This window comes from Carassius gibelio, chromosome B8 (assembly GCF_023724105.1).
Source record: "Carassius gibelio isolate Cgi1373 ecotype wild population from Czech Republic chromosome B8, carGib1.2-hapl.c, whole genome shotgun sequence".
NCBI classification, from domain to species: domain Eukaryota; kingdom Metazoa; phylum Chordata; class Actinopteri; order Cypriniformes; family Cyprinidae; genus Carassius; species Carassius gibelio.
The window spans coordinates 6,559,883-6,581,235 of record NC_068403.1 but is presented as its reverse complement, the minus strand read 5'-3'; the positions used below and the strand labels follow the sequence as shown (position 1 = coordinate 6,581,235).

Here is a 21,353-nt window from a genome sequence, read left to right as displayed (position 1 = left end):
CATCCTACATTTGATTCTCATAGAATATCCTGCTTCATTTGGAAACGCATAGAAATAAAATTAGTTTTGAATGCCATTTCATATACTTTAATGCAGGTTTGTGCTGGTTTACTGCTGTGCTTCTGACTTGATATGCATCACAGGCCTACCTCCTCATTCATAAAAAGCATATTTACACAAATACAGAGAAAAAACTGAATTGATTTTCATATGCTACTAATTGCAGCTAAAAAATGTATATTTAAAATTTTATGAAGGCGTCAGAAAATGACTACACACATATGTAGGAAGTGTCCTGAAGGCCTGGCTGTAGGCGGGTGTCGGGTCTCATTCTCTGCTCCAGTGTATGAGCATCTCTGTGAGAGTGTGTTTTCCGAGTGAATGCTCAGAGTGAGGTGGGTTGAGGAGCAGATTTCTAACACTCACATGCTTATGGGCTAGCGGCTTCCTGCAGGGGCCAGCTGTAATTTTTATGGGGTTACTTCCTTTCTATATGTCTCTTTCTTCATCCAAATAAACAACCAGGAGCTGTTGTTGTCTCTGAAGAAAGAATCCACTAACATTTACTAAAATGAAATACACCTACTTGTAGCATTGTTCATCGACAGACATTGTTTGCAAGGTTTTGGCACCCTATTCAAAGAAATTATGCAAACCTGTTGCTGGATTCACAAAACATTCTTATAAACTATTGTATTCTTCTTTTTCGCTAAACCAAAAAAGGTAAGAATATGTTGTATTTCTAAGAACATTAATTTAAATTCTTGAAGAAAATAAAGAGATGCTGAAAGGGTTATTATAATTAATTAAAACTAAAACTAAAACTTAAAAATGGAAACGAAAACGGAAAACAAAAAATTAAACTGATTGAAAATCAAATCTGGATGTTTAATATATTTTTCATTTCTTTACAAACATTAGGTGTAATATATAAAGCATTTTATTCCATTATTTTATTCCATTTTATATGGATTATATATATATATATATATATATATATATATATATATATATATATATATATATATATATTTATATAAAAGCTTCTAAGAACTTTTTTTTTTTGGTTCCATTAATTGCAGTTAGGAACATTCTTGAAAACAAATTGTGCCCTTCAGCTGGAACGGCCACAAGAAAGAAAGGCCACACTCATGATTGCCTGTTTTTCCACGGGTGGTAATAATATGACATTAATGCACCAAGCAAACAGCACTGAATTTTGTAAACAAGACACATTCTATAATAAAACTAATTTACATAGGAGATGTGTTTGCACTACACGCCATGCATTTAGTAGCTAATTTACTAGGCTAAACTAGATAGAGGGTGGCTTGCAAAGACGACTCAGATTTCTGCACTGAAATATTGTGTTTAGTGATTTTTTTTAATCGTTGTTTATCTTGGAGTTAAATATATTCTTTTTTTTTTTTTTTTTTTTATATGAAGTGATTCTGGCAGTTAGTTTTATAGACCCCATCAACATATTCAGCCAGGAAGTGTTTACTGTACGTATATAAATTTCTGTTTTATAATATAATTCAGGCCATTTTTTGTGTTGCCAGATTTGAACCAACTCGAGCAGCCATTATATCAGGGCTTTTAGGAGCAATTCAAAACAGAACACCGCAGGTGCAAATGCATGCAGCACAGTCGGTGGTCTGTAATGCTGTAAAAAGTTTCTCTGAAGGCTTTTTTCCTCCATTTCTGCCCCCTTATGGAGTTTAGTTTCCTTGCCACTGTAGCCTTTGACTTGCTTATTTGGGGTCTAGTTAATAACAGCAATATTATTGACTGGTCTGGACTGACATTGTTGGATGAAAATGAAATTTGAACTAATTTAGCTGAAAAATGACACTATTGTCTTTGGTGGATCTGCTTTATAGCTGAATTAGCTGCCAAAAATAAATCTAAACAACATTGAACTGACTCGAGCTGAATAACTCCACATCTTCAGTTAAGCTACTTAAAGCTAAATTGAAATAATTTCACAATTGCTGAACTTCACACAGTTATTGAACTGAACTGAATCAACAGCAAAATGACTTGAGGTGAATATTATTGTCCCATATAGCAGAATTTGACTGTTTAAAGTTTGCATTTTTGATGTTGATAATACAGTTTAAAACTGTAAAGCTACTTTAAAACAATCTCTCTTGTATAAAAATAAAATTAATATAATTCAAACATTTTTATTAAAAGAATAATATTAAAGCAGAGGTAAGAATAGTTCACCTAAAATGAAAGTGATCTATTAATTTACTCACTCTCAGGCCATCCAAGACAGGTGACTTTCTTTTCTTTCTTTGGCAGAACATTAAAGATAGTTTTTATCTGAATTCGTGGTTTTTGGCTTCTGATATATTGAGTTCCTGTGAAGTGAAATAATCAGTCTGTGCAAGAAAAGGAACATTATTTACAGCATTATTATCTATAATCAATAGCCTCAAGCAGGCAGTCCTGGAGTGTAAGCTTTGTCGCATGATGACGGAAATTACATGTGAACTAAATCCATTGTAAAGACCTCCATTTATCATCAAGAGCTGCAGGTATTAATTTGACTCTCAAAATGATGGAAACCATTGACTTGCACTTCATGAATCAAGGACCATAGATTCGGCTCAAAACATCTTTAATGTTTTACTGAAGAAAGAAAGCTATATTACATCTTGGATGTCCTGAGGATGGGTAAATTAACAGCAAGTTTTCATTTTTTGGTGAACCATTTCTTTGATGCTACTGACATTTTTGAGTGCTCAAAAAATGTTTGCATGGATTACAAAATCCTGTGCATGTAATTTTAATATCAGGATCTTAAAGACGACAAAACATGGTAATTATGCACTTGCATGCTTCATTCATTCTCACACTATCGTCTGTTTTATATCTTCTGGCCCAGACATCTTAGAGCACCATGATTCGTCGTAATTAAGTGTAACGATCTCTTAATCTGGGCATAAACCCCAATTACGCTTGTATTATATAGACTTAATGACAGATGCCTCAGGGTGGATAACTACCAGAAATGCCATGGTAGAGTGAAGCAGTGCATCCTCAACTCTTTCAACATCAGCATCCCTCAGAACACGCTCAAGTTCCGGTAGAGAATACATGAGAATTACATGCACTGCAGCCATATGTTGCCTTAAGTCATGAGAATGTGACAAGTGATGGCTTCCTTCGTGGTTAGCACTGATGGATAGATCATGCGGGTGTACTGGAGCTTGATACAGCAGGCCAACAGCAGAGATATTGCCATAATAACGCAGTCTCTCAGGACCGTTCTGCATTCGTGATTTGATGTTATGGCCTTATTGATCCCATAACCGCAAGCACATTTCACGATGAGCAAATATGTACATAAATGTCACCTAGGAATCACAGGACTAGATGCCAATGTCCAAGTTAAATAAAGATTGCAGGCTTTTTGGCCATTAATGCGGTTGTTCCAATTGATAAATTATAAATCAAAGTTACGATGGAGGCAGAAGCCTTGAGGTCTTGCAGGATCTCACTGGGATGTCTTCTGAAATGTAAAAGAAGAATGCTGTCAGAGCTGTAAACATCAACCTGTAACAACAGCACTTCAGGGATCAAGTCATAGACAGAAATGCGGAGAAGCAGCAGAGCTGTGTGATTTTTGCCTGAAGCGAGGAACGTTTCATTGAAAACGGGAACGCCGGTGTTCTCTCTCGCTCCAGGATCACAGGTGTTAAACACAGTGTTAACAGGCTATTAAGATTTTGAAAGAAATAATGATTGTGAAATATAATTGCAAGAAAAATGAACAAAAACTAAATATTTTATGAAAATTTAGGGAGAGTTTATGTGTATCGAAGCCTGTTTTCGTTTCAGTGTAAAACATAAAAAAGGAACTAAAGTCATGAAAAATAAAAGTAGTGTTAATTTTATGAGAAATTAATTCACTATAAATGAACATATAGCTAGAATTTTGAGAATCGAAAATGTTACAATTATCAATTATGACCCGAAATATTTATGAGGTTTAAAATCTGAATTATGAGGTCAAAACTCGAAATATCTTTTCCCTTTTTGTCTTTGTGCTGTGCTGTCAAAGGCAGCAGATAGAAAAAAAAGAATAAATATTAGTATATAAATTATGATTATATTATTAATATTATCAAATACAATATACTGTAACATATCTGCCATTGGTAAAATAGCAACTATAATTAAATGAAATATTATTTAAAGGTTTAATATATCAGCTACTTGCAAAAAAGTTATTTTTTTACTGTGAAGCAGACATGAGAGCTATGACATCAAAAGCAGCACATAGAAAAATATAATAAATAATATAATAAATATAATATTTCACAAATCCATTTGACAACATATATATATGGCACTGGTAAAATATCTACTGTAATACAAGTGCAATTTAAAGAAACAATGGTTACAGTAAGGTTCCATCTGTAACATTAGTTATTTTTTTAAAATACTTTTAATGCATGCACTAGCTAATGTTGATTCCAACATTTACTAATTCATTATTAAAACCAAATTAGCATATATTAGTGTTATTTAATGAAACTGAGCGAACACTGAAAAGCTGTATTTTATTAACTAATGTTAACTAAGATTAATAAATACTGTAATAAATGTATTGCTTGTTAGGTATTGTTAGTTAATGCATTAAACAGTTAACAAATGGAACCTTACTTTAAAGTGTTAACAAAATACTTACTATTTAAATGTTACTTGCATTCTAAATGGCTATCAATGATCCTTTTTGCACCAGAAGGTGTAGCTACAATGTATACCAACAGGGGCAAACTGGACCGTGCTGACCAGCCAAACCTTGACCCTTTGGATTCTCTCACCAGTGAGTGTGGATCGAGCGAGGAGCAGGAAATGGAAAAGCTGGAGTGCATCTGAACAGGTTACAGAACACTTTGAGCAAGGAGGGGAAATTACTAACACTGTACTCCACATACACATTGTAGAGAGAGAATCCATGAGAGAAAGAACGAGAGAGAGAGAGAGAGAGAGAGAGAGAGAGAGAGAGAGAGAGAGAGAGAGAGAGAGAGAGAGAGAGATAGTCCTGTTATTCCTAAATAACTATACGCCATAACGAATGAACACTGAATCTCCTTGAGTTTCTCAGTAATTGGAAGCGAGCGATGTCGTGCTCTGCATATTTGCCAGAAGCATAACAGACTTTATTAGGAACCATAAAAACACCATTAAAATTCACAACTCAGGGAGCCGGGCCTAGCCCATGAGACTGATGAATTACTACTGTTCACTGAAAGTGACCATATTCTTTTGCTCTTTCATCTTATAGGACTTCGCTGCTATATGCAACCAGTTACATCCATCATATGGATTCATCTTCTCCACTGGCCACGAGGAGAACCAACTTGACAATAGATCGGTTTATTTGTGAAAAGCAGACTGCTTCAGTATTAGAGGAAACAAAGAGCAAAAACACACACTCAAAAAAATATCTTTCACACATTTGAGGTCAAAATGAAACAGCATTTTTGTTTTTGCACTATAAGTTCTACCATGTATTTCCGTGATGTATCATGACGTATTTCCAAATACAACTGAATATTCCAAGGTAATAATGTAGATTTTAGCTGGATGGTGCAGTCTATTTAGAAGGATTACTAAACAACTAAAACACCACCACCATCATTTTTTTTTTTTTTTTTTTTTTAGATTTAAGTGCCATTAATCAAAGAAAAGATGTTTCGGAGGTGAATTAACGTACCAATGAATTGTGCACAATAAGAATGTTTACTAAGTCGATTAATTTACACTTTCTGATGACATGAACCATGATTTACAAAGTATTAACTTAATTTTTATGCATTTCTGAGTTAAACAGAATATTTGGTAAGAAAAAAATATATGATTGGATCAGACAAAAATACGGTTTTATTGACTAATTTTGATTTTCTTCAAGAACAAAAGTGTTTTACAGATGTATGTTTTCATAAAAGAAGATTTAGATTTAAACTACCGTTTAAAATTTTGGGGGTCAGTGAGTGTTTCTTTTTTCTATCTTTTACTTTAAATTTGTAAAAATGTACTAAATTGATCAAAAGTCACAGTAAATACTTTTATATTGTTATCTGAATGTAATGCCTGATAAAGCAGCGTTTGTGAGCAAAGTGCTGCTTTGTGTACAGCGGGGGGAAACCCCTATTTTTACTGCTCCAAATGCAGCACCTAGTGGCAAAGAATGAATTTGCGCTTTCATTCAGACCAACGTTTCCTGTGTCTGCAAGTGGGCTGGCAATATGCTAATCTTTCATGTTGACATCAACATGAAACGGCTTGGGATTCATTAAAAAAATGACTAGTTTCAATGATTCAGAGTCAACTCTTTCTTTTGAGAGACAATAACTTTATACACAGTGCACTTTCAGATTTAAAACTTTGCATGATGTTTTCATTCACTTAGAGCTGTATTACAGACTGCATGAAAGGTATTCTTCAAAAATCCATAAGAGGGGTACTTTATGCAGCAAATCAGCACGACCCCCAATATAGAGAGAGTCCCCAAAACCTTGTGCACATTAACATGAACATACCCTTTATTTCCTATCTAGGTCAACACTCCATCGCAGATGTCAATTTACAGTCAAAATAAAGTATCGATAGAAATGATATATCCATTAGAGACAGACATTAAAAGCAGAGAGTGAAAGAGACGCCCCCAGAGAGGAAGGGACAGATGACATCCACACATTGTTTTCTAATCTTTAAATCAGCCATGATTAGAGTTGACGGCATCAGTGCATTGCCATTCTCAGAAAGAGCTCAACAGCACACAATCCATATGGTCAAACCGTGTAAGGTCAAATCTACAGGATACATCAGTCATCTGCTGCTTCTCAATTCCATGGGAAAATATGTCTTTTTACAGAGACCCCGAGCTCTACAGAGATAGGTGTCTGCAAATCCTTGGCCTTTCATCGATGACATGTCCTTGCTCTGAAGACGCATTTGGGGTCCTTCGAGATGGGTCTTATGCAACAGCCTTGCCGCTCTTCGCGAGGAATTTACGTAATCTTAGTCTGAAAGGTACACGAACAGTCTCCTCTGACGGTTTAACTGAATGGAAAGCAAGTGAAATGTTCTCCTAGCTAATGCATTTTGAAATCAAAACTTAAACAGTTCAATTATGTCAAGGTTTGATTGAAAATGTTGCTGGTCTCCAGCTGTGAGACTCGATGACCTGCATATAACTGTAGAGACGCTTGACTGACTGCAACCATGGTGCACAGATTCCATTTCCTGTTGGAGGGTGACGGGGAGAGGGGCAGCTGATATCTTTAGCTCCAAAATGAGAGGATGGACACAAATGTGTGGGGGCTGATGGATGATTCCTGTTTGGCGTCGCTCCTGTGAATGTCAGCAAACCTGTGCACACACAAAGAGAAAACCATCGGCGGGGACATTAGGGAAATGCATTTTGCGGCTGATCAAAGGCAAGAAAAAAATGACATGCATTACCTTTTCCTGCCTCGCCTTTTCATGTTTGATGATCTTGTGGCTCTTTTGTTTGTGTTTACTTAGCAAATGATGATTTTTATATGACAGCGTTCTGAAGAGCGGCTGCTTTGAAAGGCACATGCTTTTTGGCCGAGGGTGAATGCCTGTGTTCTTTAGCATGAAAGTCTTAGTGAAATGATTATTTGTTACACGGGGGCCTTTTGACGTGGCTAAATTTGTCTTGCGGCACCATTAAGTTTTTAAAGGGAAAATTATGCCACCCGTTGTCTGTCTGAGTGTTAATTCGCATTTAGAGAATTAAAATGGAATATGTAAATGCACATCGCCTGTGCACTAATCAGCATTGTTTCCTCCGAGCTGGTGTCCTGCTAAGATATTCAGTTATTTTAAATACAATCATGGTTTAGTACAGTTCTCTTCTCTGTTTTAATCAAAGTGCATAATTAAGCTCTCTTTTGTGCTTTGTTTCGAAAGCAGTTGTGATATTCTGCATAGAAAATCTCACACTCTCTCTGTTAAGGGTTCGCACACTTTTTGACCAGTGAGTTGATTGACAATGATTCACTGAAGAATCTGTTATGCCAGTTCATTAAAAATACTTAAAATTTTTTTTTACTTTATTTTTTACTAAATTCAATTACAAACACTGTGAAAAAAAGAATTCCACCTATTGCAATTAAAACGTTCAGTTGCTGTGCCTTCATTTTTTAAGCATGGCTGCACAATTCATTTCAACTTAAATTATATTAAACCGACTTTAAAAAGCTGAATATCATATAATTTAATAAATAGATAAATTAAATTAATTTGAGTTCAAGTAATGGCTGCCAAGTTATTTTTAAAGTGAATTTGAGTCTGAGGCTTAATCTCAAGTCCCAATTAAATTTGGAAGAAAAAAAACACAGTATCTGAGTCTTAAATCAACAAAAGTCTAATTCTTCAAGGAGAAGTTTTCTTTTAGACAAGTTTTACTAAAAACAAATTCTAGAAATTGACTTGGTCATTAGATTCTGCATTAGCATTTTGTATGATCACTATAGTTTACAAGCAATTTTTACAGTATACATCAATAATACTGAAGACACTTTTATGAATTTAGCAGATGCATTGAATGAATGCATTCTAGATATTGCATACATATAATCAATTCACTCAATGTCTGGGAAACTAAAAAATGTTCCTGGCGTTGCAAGTGCCATGTTTTAGCTAAAGAAAAGTTTATGGAAGAGCATAAACAATTAATTCACTCTAAAAATTGATCAGTTAAAGTATTATTTTTAAGACCATTATATAGGATAAATCTCTTTTCCAAAAATAATTTTCATAAAGGGAACAGGCTTTTAGTGTTTTGTGTGCCAACCGACTGCATATTTATCTCCACTAAGCTAAGTATTCAGTCAATTATCAAAACACAGTAACATCAGCCATAATTTAATAGGTAAATTGAAAACATTATGCAATTATCTAATTTTTACAGCAGTAAATTTGGGAACCATTGAGTTAAAGCTACTGGGATATGTAAATCAGATATTCCTCCAAGTTACTCGAATACATTTTTAATGCACATCAATGTAATCAGAACACAATTTCGTACATTCCAGTTCCTCTCTAAGTAAATATTTATGGCGATCCCTCTTCGCCGTTTCTCCATCTCTCCGTGATTGCATGCGATACACACGGCATTCTTTTAAGGGGAAAAGGAAGCAACATGCTGGAAATGTTGATAACACTGGCATGAACCAGAATCGCCATACAGAATTTCATTTCCTAGAACCACCGCGGAGCCATAAAGCCTACAATCCTCCCCAGAAGTCTTACACAACAGCTTCCCTCTGAGATGTTCCTTAAGTGCTCACTCTGGACCCTTTTATAATAGAGCTTTTCAATAAAAAGTCTTCCCTCATGACTAGCTTTTTAATAAAGTGCTTTTCTCAGAAATAAAGGCATGTGCAACTCAAATATAGCTCTGGCTGTTGGAATAACACTGACGTGAAAAGGCATTGTTTCCCAAAGGACACTTTTCAACAAAGGAAAAACGAGGTTGGTGGCGGTTTTAGAGCAATATTCAGCATATTATTTTGCCATGTAATGAAAAGACTGGAAAGCTATTGCTGCGAAACTGACAGGTGCTAATTGCCTCAAGGATTAACATACATTTATGCTAATTCCTGTACTCATATTACCCTTCTGCACTGCAAAACTACAGTCTTTCCCAAGCCATGCACACTCAATGGGAATCGCTAGAAGCATGACGGAAAGACAAACAACAGCTGGCATGTAAATATATCTTGTTAAATATAACCGTATCTCCTTCTTTGCTACCAATGTGCCATCTGCAATCACTACTGAGGCAGAACACGAGGGATTTTGGGTTTCAGCTCACGTCCCACAACATCATCTTCTCCCTTCATCTCTCGATCCGCTGCAAAAACCAGAGCCCCCAGCTGCCCTCTAATCCAGCTTTAGCCCTTCCGCTGATCAGGTGCGTCACTCTTAACACAACTTCATCAGCACCGGCGGGGCACAATTGGCTGGATAAATGATAAGATTTCCACTCGATTTCTGCTCTACTTTATTCCACCTCTGTACCTGTGCTCTGTATCTGTCATGTTGCTTTAAAGCCAACGCTGTGATACAACTCTTGTAGGTTGCAGTGTTTTGTCTCCATTCTGCTTCGGACCCGCTCTGGATGATTGCCGTCTTTGCATATAAGATTTCGAGATAATGATGGCTTACTAATGAAAAGCAAACAAAGCAAGATAAGAGATAATCTTACTGAAGCACCACTCACCTCCTCACGGCAATCTGAACTCCTTTAGGACGGCTCCTTGGGCAGAGGCTGTAAAAAAAGAAATAAAATGAAATGAATAAATATATAAATATATATATATTATATAGCTAAATTCTACTAAGTAACATGAAAAATACATCCATTGACTTTACAGTCATGCAAAAGATTTCAGGCGGTTGAGAAACTCCATACAAATAGCATCATTCTATAACATAACATAACCGTTTATTAAATAATGTGAAATTGATTCAACTATAAACACATTTCAATTTGTCAATAACCAATCTTTTTTTTTTTCAATTGTTTTTTTCTTAAAAATACAAAATAAGTATTGCAATGCAAAACACTAGAGATTGTGTGGAAAATCTTCCCAAGGTTAAAGTTCAGAGTAAAGAGGCCATTCAAATGTGCAAACTGTGATTTTTCCACCATTTTTATTTTCAAATTATGATTAATTGTTAACGTAAACAATTGAATTGTTGGTTCCTTTAATTGTTTATTATTTTTTTAATACATGTATTATGTTATTGATCAGTGGTATGCGTTTTGAGATTATAGGCAAGGTCATTTTATATAGGACATTTCACACACAGTGGTAATTCAAAGAATGATACAAAAATAGTAATCTTAAGAAGTTTAATAAAAAATACAAATATAAAAAACAATACATTTAAATAGTAGAATAAATTTGTTAAAATGAAATAAGATCATACATTGAAAATGAATTTGAGAAATAAAATTATTTATCATTAATAATTAGCATCAGTTTCAACATGTTAATAAATAAATAAAATAAAAATAAATAAAAAACATAATTAATACATTTCTGTAAGTCAGAAAACTCTATGTTTGAGTATGACCCACAAAAGACCTTCCTAAATTACATTAAATGAATAAATAATAGTTCCTGCTAAAAGATACAGTATGGTTACAGTGTGTCTGTTTTAGTTAGTTGCTGCCCAGCCTGCTTGTCTGTAACACACTCAACTCTGCTAACGTTGCTAATTCAGGTCCTCTGCGGTCCGGTTTATATTCTCAAAGCTCCTCAAATTAGCCGGCCCTGTATTCTGCCCTTCACAGGGCTCTCAGATCAAGTTAAAGAAACTTCCAACTTTCCACTTGCTCATTCAATGTTTATAAAAACCTCTTAACCCCTCAAGACTTCAAGCCCTTCATTGGCAAGCTCATGGATGTTGGACCTGCTACACTCATTGGCATGCAGAAGTCTCTCTAAGCCGTTCGTTGGCACCCGTGCTGATTGGCTCGTCACCGTGTCATTCACAATGATGTTGGCAGTGCCCGTGATTCTATGGGTAGAGCTGCTTTTTCCAGTGCCCGCCTGCCCGTATGCCTCTCCGCCCTGGAAGTCTGGCGCTATCTGTGAAACCCTTCACGCAGTGCATCTGATCAGCTGCGCCTCTCCTCAAACATGTCATCTAAATGCTAAGCACTCATGCTGAATTGTTAAATGAAAACAACAGGAACAGCGAAAGCAAACAAGACAATCCTGCAACTAGCTGCAAGCTTTTTGATTATATTTTTTCCAATTTCTCCTTTTCAAGATCCTAGACACATTCTTCTCTCTCCTGGAGATGTGAGGGGAATTCTGAGAGCGTTATCATGTAAGCTCTGTGAGCTATTGTATATGGTTTTTTGCCACAGTCTGTATATGGTTTTTGCCAGTTTTGCAGTCTGAGACAAACTTCGGGAATTATCTTTGATTGCTTGCTGTGACGTGATCGACAGAGGGTTAATTGGCGATGAATCTCGGCCCCAGATGAAGTGTCTGAAAGTTTGAGCCACAGTCCTCCAATGTTTGTTGAAGAACTATAAGTCCAATTGGTAGAATTATCCTGTCTGCATGATATGCAAGATAAATACATTGCTCATTAAGATCCCTACAGGACTTTACGATTGTGCTTTTTTTATTAAGTTATTGTTTTTTTTATGCATTCGTCAGTTCATTTTATAAATAAAATAAACAATAAAACAAAAATAAATGACCTTGGTTACGCCAAAAAATCCCTTTTTCAGCCAGCCACTTTTTGGAAACACTTTAGTTTAGAAAACACATAGAGTTTTCCTTCAATAAACTCTTAATTTACTGTGTGTAGAATATTGTTATTATTGATAGCACTAATATGTGCTTTATAAGTTATAAACAGCCAATATGCAAGTATTGACGAACTGGTTAATAGTGAATAGTGTTCTCTAATTTACAGTGTTACCCAAATTCGGATTTGAAACAAAAATATATTTGTAAATATTGTTTAATGAGGGAAATAACAACAAAGCAATGCAACATTATGAATGACAAACTAAAAACAGTGATGAAAGACAAAACAATTGATTTATGATTATGTAAAATAGAGTGGATATATGTTGTCTATTGCAAAATATGCATATTATGCATAAAAATATTAAAGACATTTGAGAGCTTAAGGAAAGTTACTCTATTGCTGTGTACGAAATTGAAAACGTTCCTACTATATATTATGCCAAAATATTCTCTGCAGAATCATGGGTAATGTAGTTTAGAAATTCTACACAATTATGAAAAAAAAAATAAGTTGAAATAATGCAGGCTGTTGGTTTAAGCAAAAGCAAATACCATCTACTGACAACCTTATAACTCAAAGTAGGTTGGTCTTCAAAGGTTTATAACTTATAGCTCACAATCAATTAGATTATGGAGAAAACCAATGGGATTTTTACTTACGAAGCACAATTTTTGCACTTTTAAAAATGAATGTCAACGCTGTCAGTCGTGACAAAAATCTGATCTCACTGATGTCATATCATACTATCTAAACATGAATGTGACGATCATAAAGTGCAGAAAAATCACACCACATTATGCATATTGGTGCAGGGATGGCTTGCTTCTAACAGAAAAATCAGTAAGAAAAGCAACCATGACCGCATAGGCCTGCTTCTTACAACTGAGATTGTCTAGTGCTTTATGCCTGACTTGATATTGATTTGGTGACACCAACTCTGAGGAAAAACTGCTGAAGCAGCCATTGTAGGAGGCACTATTAACTGTTCATGCTAATTAATGGGCTAAAAAGGTGAATGCAGTCTCCTGTGGTAAAGTAGGAAGGAGGCAGAATGAGAGTGAGTGAGTGAGAGAGCGAGCGACAGGGACGTGGAGCCATTTCTTGTGTCTGCAAACAATCGGCTGAAACAGCTCCTCTGTTAGCGCGTTACCACAGGGGATTGTGTGCCGCCACGGTACTGTGAATGTCGTAGGGCATTAGTCTGCAAGAGGAAGATGAAGAGTATGTAAACTTGCCTGCTAGCAGAGAGGCCCAGATTACAAATGTGTACTTTGCTAATTGAGCGGATTAGCTATCATTAGCGCAAATGATGCTACAGCTCCAGGTGCTAGCGTCGCAGGAGGCAAAAAGTGCTTAACGGAAACAATATTATTAACAGCAACACTATTTACTCTCTAAAAGAGTAAATACAGCTCTGTTATCTTTTACAAACAGCCCCATCCCATCCTCGCAAAAAAATACGCTAGCGATGGAACTAGATAACTTAAGGAAGCGACAAGGCTTTCTTCACACATTCTGTTGCATGTATTTCTTTCTGCTAATTACAGACTTTTGAATGGTCCTTTACAGAAAACATATAAATTCATTACAAAATGTTAATCATACAATTACTTCTTATAGCAATAGTTCAACAGAAAGTGAAAATTCTGTAATCTTTCTATAATCATTATGACCTTCTTTCTTCTGAAGGACACAAAAGAATAAATGTATTTTTGTTTTGACTCCATAAATGAATATCAACCGGGTCCTCACTGACTTCCACTGTATGGACAAAAACCCATACTTTTTCAATATATCTTCCTACAGGTCATGCAGCTCTGAAATAACGTGCATTAGTAAATAATGACATGATTTCCATTTTTGGTTGATCTAGTACTCAAAAAAAATGAACAAATATTACATAACAATCAGATTAGTATTGTAAAAAATGCTAATCTGGTGACATATAAGGCTCAGTTAGATAATGAATTGGGTATGATGAACTAATAACGAGCAACATTTTCATTTCATTCAGTGCCTTTATTAATCTAGGTATTATTTTCATTCCCAAACATACCACTGTGCATTCAAAATACATATTTATGCAATTTACCATGTGATAGCACAATTCTAGGCATTGCATTTCAATTTCTCTCCAGTTCTACTGTACATATGCTCCTTAGACTTGATGTGTGAGACGGGCATTTGGAAGAGTACGGCCGTTCAACCTCATGCCGTTTAGGCAGGGATTAGTGATTTTGTAACCATGGGAGACGTGCATTAACACACTCATGTTAGTCTCCATTTCCACGGTAACAGCAGGCACGGCTATGAATTAGAAGCAATACGCGCCCTTTTGCGGGAGGCGGCGAGGGCTGTTTCTCCGACTGGCCTCGGCTGGATTTTGAATTTAAGGATTGATTAATCTCCTTCAGTGGCTGCGAGAGGAGCAATTAAGGCAATTATAAATCACTGGCAAACTGCAGGGACGAACCTGATGGGTAATATAGCGTATATTGATGGAGTAGCCTTTGAAAATGACTACTAAACGCGAGTCAGCGAATAGTTAGAAGACATTTATCAAGCTTTATCAAGCATCTCAATGAAATTAATATAAAAATAAGCCAGATCCCCTGGTGTGATATGCGCTTTTCAAGCTGCCTGTGGGAGCTCGGGTCATAATGTAGTGAGAGTGTTTGTCTGGCTTTCATGTGTTTTCTCTTTTGCTCTCTGCTCGATGCAGGGCTCCCATGACAAAGGGTGTTAATAGAATGAATAAAGGAATTAATAAATTAACAGATTTATATACATGCATGAACTATAAAGAGTCTTTAAAGAAGAAATAAATCTAGATTCCCATTGCATTTGCATGCGTTCACTCTTGGTATTCGAATTCTTTGAAATACCACAGTCTCAATCACTAAAAATGCATTATTGAAAGCACCTTCTTTGGAAGATGTTTTAAATCAATTTTTCATCCTGTTGGTTATCCTGTAGTAGAAGAGCGTAGTCTCTAGTCACGGTATGCTAATACATCTTCAAAAAACTAAAAAAAACAAGCCAAATGGTAGCGGGGGCCTCAAAGAAGAAGGACAATATGAGACATCCTCTGATCACGGCCTGATAGACCCGCAGCAAACATCTCCGAAATATTCCTCAGGGAAATGTGAAGCGCTGCATGTGGGATGCAAAAGCGATAGTTCAAAGATACCCTGGCAATCCTTCAGATGGAAAATAGCCTAAACGTGGTCTAAGTGATGGGGCGGCTGGCTGAGAGGGGCTTCTAACGCGAAAGAGAGGAGGCCAAAAACATAAAAGAATCATTTCAAGAGGGAGAGGCGGTGGAGGAGGAGAGCTTTATGAAATCAAGAAACGATGCGTGCTAAGAAAACTCAAAGAACAGAACGCGTGTTTAATTCACTCACACTTTAACAAGGCAATCTGTCTCTGTCGACCAGCTAAACGACCAGAAATGGCAAATTTAGATGTAATTGCCAGTGTTGTGCTGCACTCATTCTCTCTGCTCGGAAATAAACTGAAACATTTTGATATTGATTAGAGGCAGCTTTGATAAGTCAATTACTCGTAACGATCTCTAGAGCACCAAATACATAATTTAAACGCATGGATGTGTTCAGAGCTTTTCAATCAAACCTGTGTTTTGACATCGCAGATATAAGCCTACACTTTTTGTCCTGATATACCAAGTTTGTATGATTTATTTGACTTAATGAGTAACTTGACAATAATTCGAATATATGTATAAAGCAACAATAAATATATTTAGGGTTTGTATTTGACATTCAAAGCATTTTATCAATAACGATCAAATAACATTGCATCAGTTCTTCAACATTGGCAGGTTTTCCATGTGATTTACATATAAACAAGTGAAAAAAATCTGCCAGTGCAGTAAGATAAAGTTATATTAAACATACAAACAAGTCTTGCTTTTTTGGGGGGGACGGGGGGGTGAAGTTTTTTTCATGAATTTTAAATCAATGGTAACCAAAATTCTTCATTCTTCTTTTTGTGTTCAACAAAAAATAAAATAAATAAATAAATAAATAAAAATGATCTGGAACTATTGCTTTATTTTTCCTGGAAGAATCATCTTATTTTGAAGTTTCAGGTTACAAATGTCTCACTATAAACATTTATGAATTTATATTTTAGTTTACTCGAAAGAAAGATGACTCAAATAGCAACTGAACTTTTCATAATGCTTCAAAATCGATTATCTTTATAAAATAAGGTAGAAAACGTAGCTTTCTATATTATGCTAAAGCACTTCTAATATACAGTAAAACACCCTTTGTTCTTATAAAAATGTCTATGACTGCATAAAGAACACTGATAATCATCATCAATTTTAAGACTTAATGAGATTTAATTCCCAAAATTCAAAAAGTCATCTCAAGCAAGTCTGAGAAAAAAATTAAAAGAAAAAGTATAGTCTCTCTTTTTCGGTTACTTTTTGAAGTGCTGTTTGAAGTTTGTTGACAAAGAATCATGAGCTTTCAGTTAATTATTCAGTGATTATGCACAACTGAACAGGTGAAGAACTAAAACAACAATAACAAAAAAAAAAAACTAAATTAGCCTTTCATCACAAGGGCTGAATGCAAAACGAGCATGCTAACAATAAAAAATTGGATTTGTGAATTTAATTATATCATAAGGATCAAAACCGTATCAGTGCTGGGCTTTATAAAAACCACAGCCTGCAATGACAGATAACAAGTTAGATAGATTTCCAAGCATCACTCTGCTCAGAGTAAGGGTGTTTCTTTTTTGCTAACACCTTGCCACTTCAATTACAAAAAACACCCCACGCTGGCACTCGACTAATGTATTTCTCTCAATTATGAATAAAGGCACACACCACTGTGTCACACAGGCCCCTTTGAGGACCCACGGAGCTGAATTTGTATGCCCTCCTCCCCACGGACGAGGCGAAGCAGAATCAAATCAGGCGACCCGCTGCGCCACGCGCTCCGCTCCATAAATGTATTCAATAAAAAGAAGAGGGGAGAGGTTGAAAAGGGTACAGACTCTCAAAGGATTGCCAATTCTCCAGTGTGTCAGATATTTAGTGGGCTCTAACAGTGCAGGCGTGAGCAAACGGAGGCGGACGTGAGTGGAAAGCGATCAGGAGGAGGGAGGGAAGACGGCTCGTGGATGAGACGCCGTGTTTGCTTTGACCCTGTCGCAGCCGATCTCACTGAGACGGCCCCTTCCAGATACAACGGCTGGCTGAAAACAATCGCCTCGCTCCTCCGCACCGCTCCATCGCTCGTTCCCTCCCTCTATACGTCTCCTTCATCCTGTCTCTGGGTAATGATGACTGTGCAGTGACAATGCTATTACCCACAAGAAACCGAGGGGAGAGACAGATTAAGACAGAGAGAGACACGCCGTCAAAATCACAGACAGAGAAGCTTGCACATTTGGATGGGAATTCACTTTCTTTTTGGTGCTCACTAAAATATACATTTCTTTCAATATAATTTTGTTTTAAAGCAGCATTACAGAAACTACAAAAAATAAAGAAGATGAAAGAACAGGAAAATAATGCCACGGAAGTGAGAAAAAACTTTCTAGAATGAGGGTTCATGTTATAAACCAGCTGGGGAAACTGCAATGTAAAATTGTCTGTATTTTGCAGAAAATTTCATTTTAAGAAACCATGTTATTGTATCTTAATTCTACGTTTGCACATCCGGGTTGTGCAACATTGGAAACTCAATTGGGAACGTCTTTTATAATTCCAGTTAAATTACTGAATTTGAATTAAAGTTGAAGTACCAGACACAATGCAGAATAGCAATTCAAATTTAAATAGTAGATTAAAATGAACCCAAACTGAAAAAAAATCTAAATCATAACTTGGACTGAAATTTGAATTTAAAAAGGATTGACAGAACAATAAAATGATAAACAGAAATATAATTAATATAGATTAAATAGATGATAAATGAAATGCTACCTATATTTTTTGTTTACTGTAGTTTAAATATTTATTATTTAATAAATTATTTCATGATTGCATTTTATTTAATCTTATTAAACAACATTTGATACATTTAATAAATGAAATGCCTGTGTTGAATTTCAGAAATTCCTCTTTCTGTCAAATTTCACTACCTGTGGCATCTTTTTAAAATCAGTCAAAATAGCTATTTGGCTTTTTGTCAGAAAAATGATGTCAGATGAAGATATGTAGATCAAAGATTATTTTGTTCTTGTTATAAAATAAAAATTAATTATTCTTTAATAAAATGCATTATTCACAACAGTCCAGGAACATGCATTCAAAATCCAAAGTATGGAAATTCTGTCATGATTTCGGTTTCAAGTCATTCCAAACCTGTGTGACCTACATTCTTCTTCTATGAAACACAAAATAATATTTTGAGAAATGTGTTTTCCCATTCATTCAATGGAAGTCAAAGGTAACTGTTTTGTTAGCAGTATTCTTCAAACTATCATCTTTACAGGTTTGCGAGGACAAGACGGTGAGTTAACGAGGACAGATATTTTTTTCCTTAATAGAGTAAACAGCTTTGATTTTAATTGCATGTTATCTTTAACCAAATCTTCGCTCATGCAGAGAAGCTAAATAAAAGCTGACAGAGAAAACCACATTGCGAAAACATCCGTGAAGGTTCCTTGGGAACTTCCTGGTTCCTGCAAGAGCATTATGTTTTCACAGGCACTATAAACGACATGACAGCATGACTCAGAGGTTTGTAACTGGACAGAGTTCACAATCTGCCCACCCACTCTCAAGCCCTTCTCCCCAGCTTCGCCAAGTATTCGCACTCTCGTTCTCTTTGATTCCTACTCATATCCATCTCTGTGAATATCTCCACAGCGCATGTCATGCCAAAGCAGTGGGCTCTCGAGACTATGGCAATTTGAACCTTTCAGCAGTTCACTAGTGAAGACAAATGGCCAGCGTGTTTAGGGGCCCTCGTGAGTGATCTGTATTAATGCCTGGCAGGGATTCAGCGTGCTGCATATGCTAACTCCATTAGCGGGTCAGAACCTGGCTCTGTCTGAATCCCCTGCACACTGGGAGGGCTGAATATAGGAAAGTTGCAGGTGCGAAGCATGTGAACGCACATATAAAAGACATAAACACCCTCTGTTTGCACACATTTTTTGGACTCAAGCCTACGAAACACTGCACTCTGTGCTTTTTGCACCGTCTGTTGCTGTGATTTTGCCACTCCATGATGCATTTGCTATTGGGTTTTCATCTTTGCATGAATACGGCAATTCTGTTACACAAACGCAACGCAATGTTGTTATAAATTGCAACATGCACAGATTCAGTCCCACTGCAATCTGTGACATACACGCATATGTTGACTAGATTTATGAGTAGTTGCTATGAAAGCTTAGAAAGTCTGCCAACAGAAGAGTCATAAAATGTAGTGAATATTTAATTCTGATTGGCCAATCATGACAGATTACTGTAGGTTCGGCTGGTTAGAATGACAGCAATTCAAAATAAGCTGTGTATTCTGACGGAAAAGAAAAAAAAGGATAATATTTCAATATAATATAGTTGTTTTACAAGTTGAACTTTTTTGGAAAGCTATGAAATAGACTTGTAGTTTTGCCGCACAGCTGCCATTGAGATGAATGGCAATGCTAATGGATAGCTTTCTCCAGATATTACAAGCAACCAATTTCCTACATAGCTGTGCTAGATTCATTTTTCTCAAACCACTTCGTGGTCTTTTTCTTCTCACATAATAAAAAAATAAAACTCAAATCAATATTTCACGTCCCCCTTTTTTATTTATTTGGTAAGCAGGCATGTAATAAGTGAAATAATCTACAGTCGGCTGGTCTTCAGCACAAAATAAACCCCTTTACTGTGATACAACACCTCTTGACAATGTCCTGACCACTATTGAAGACTGGTTTGTGTATTCTGAGTCAATCTTCTGTACATCTCTTTGATTCATTATTAACTGTTATATCAAACAACAGTCAGAAAAAACAGTTTTCATAGGCCTATGTGTTTTATGGTTTGTATCATATTTGGTACAACAGGCTTTACAACTCATTTAGTTAAGGAGATCATACCTGAGGAGAGAAAAAACAGGTAAAATTTGGCCCAAAATGAACAGAAATATGAAATTTGGTACTGTTAAATTAAGATTAAACTCGAACACGTTGTAGTGTAAATTAATGAGATTTTATAACAGATAAATTTCTGTTGTATCTTGATTTAGTTTTATGACCAAAACTCTGTATTATGTTTTATTGTCCTATGAAACATACAATAAAATGATTATTGAAGTGGAAAAAAGCCTGATATATAATATTTGATCAATTTTAACATTATTTTTTCTAAAATATAAAATGTATGGATAATCAATTCAACCTAAGTTGTTTCAGTTCAGCAACTGTTTATCTTTAAATATTAATAAAAATATAATGGCTATTCTGGCATTTATTTTTAAATATTATAGATTTTATAGCTAACATGTGCTACGTGTCTAGAATGATACGAAAAAGGCGTTTTCTTACTAAAAGAGTACAAAAAAATCAATCAGTTGACAGAAGACATGATAGTGTACAACAGGTTTTCTTTTGATAATTTGGAGGCCTTATAAATTCACATATCAAATATGATACTATACGTGTTAAAACATTTAACGAATATATCAGCAAATACACTGCTTTCTAGATCACCATCAGCCATTGAAAAACCCAAATAGGTCAGCAACTGCGACTACATTTCCTCTTCCACTGTTTTTTTTAGGAAGCACACCCCTTTTATTCCACATCCTCTGATTTATGAACCATCTCCTTCACTTGGTAATCATACAATCTACCTAATTTCCTGCTGGACAATAACGGCCATAACACTTTTCCAGAAGCATATCTATATCCTTCTCCACCTAAGAATAGCTGTCACAAATCTGCCGAAAACTGGCTCGGCTGACACTGTAACACAGTAGCATTCAGTCCACCATAAAGAGAGTCATTTTGAAAGGATACACACGCGCTCT

The 21,353-nt window shown here is 35.8% G+C and overlaps 1 protein-coding gene across 1 annotated transcript in view; it reads right to left on the bottom strand.

The window, feature by feature from the left end:
* Window positions 1-6,341: 6,341 nt before the first annotated feature.
* Window positions 6,342-21,353, bottom strand: part of tafa5l (TAFA chemokine like family member 5, like) — a 40,664-nt gene continuing 25,652 nt past the window's right edge. The window contains exons 4-5 of the mRNA XM_052562697.1: window positions 10,280-10,327; window positions 6,342-7,395 (exon numbers count right to left, since the gene is read on the bottom strand). Coding sequence (XP_052418657.1) covers window positions 10,304-10,327 — 24 coding nt within the window. The 3' untranslated portion in view covers window positions 6,342-7,395; window positions 10,280-10,303. The remainder of the gene's footprint in view (window positions 7,396-10,279; window positions 10,328-21,353) is intronic.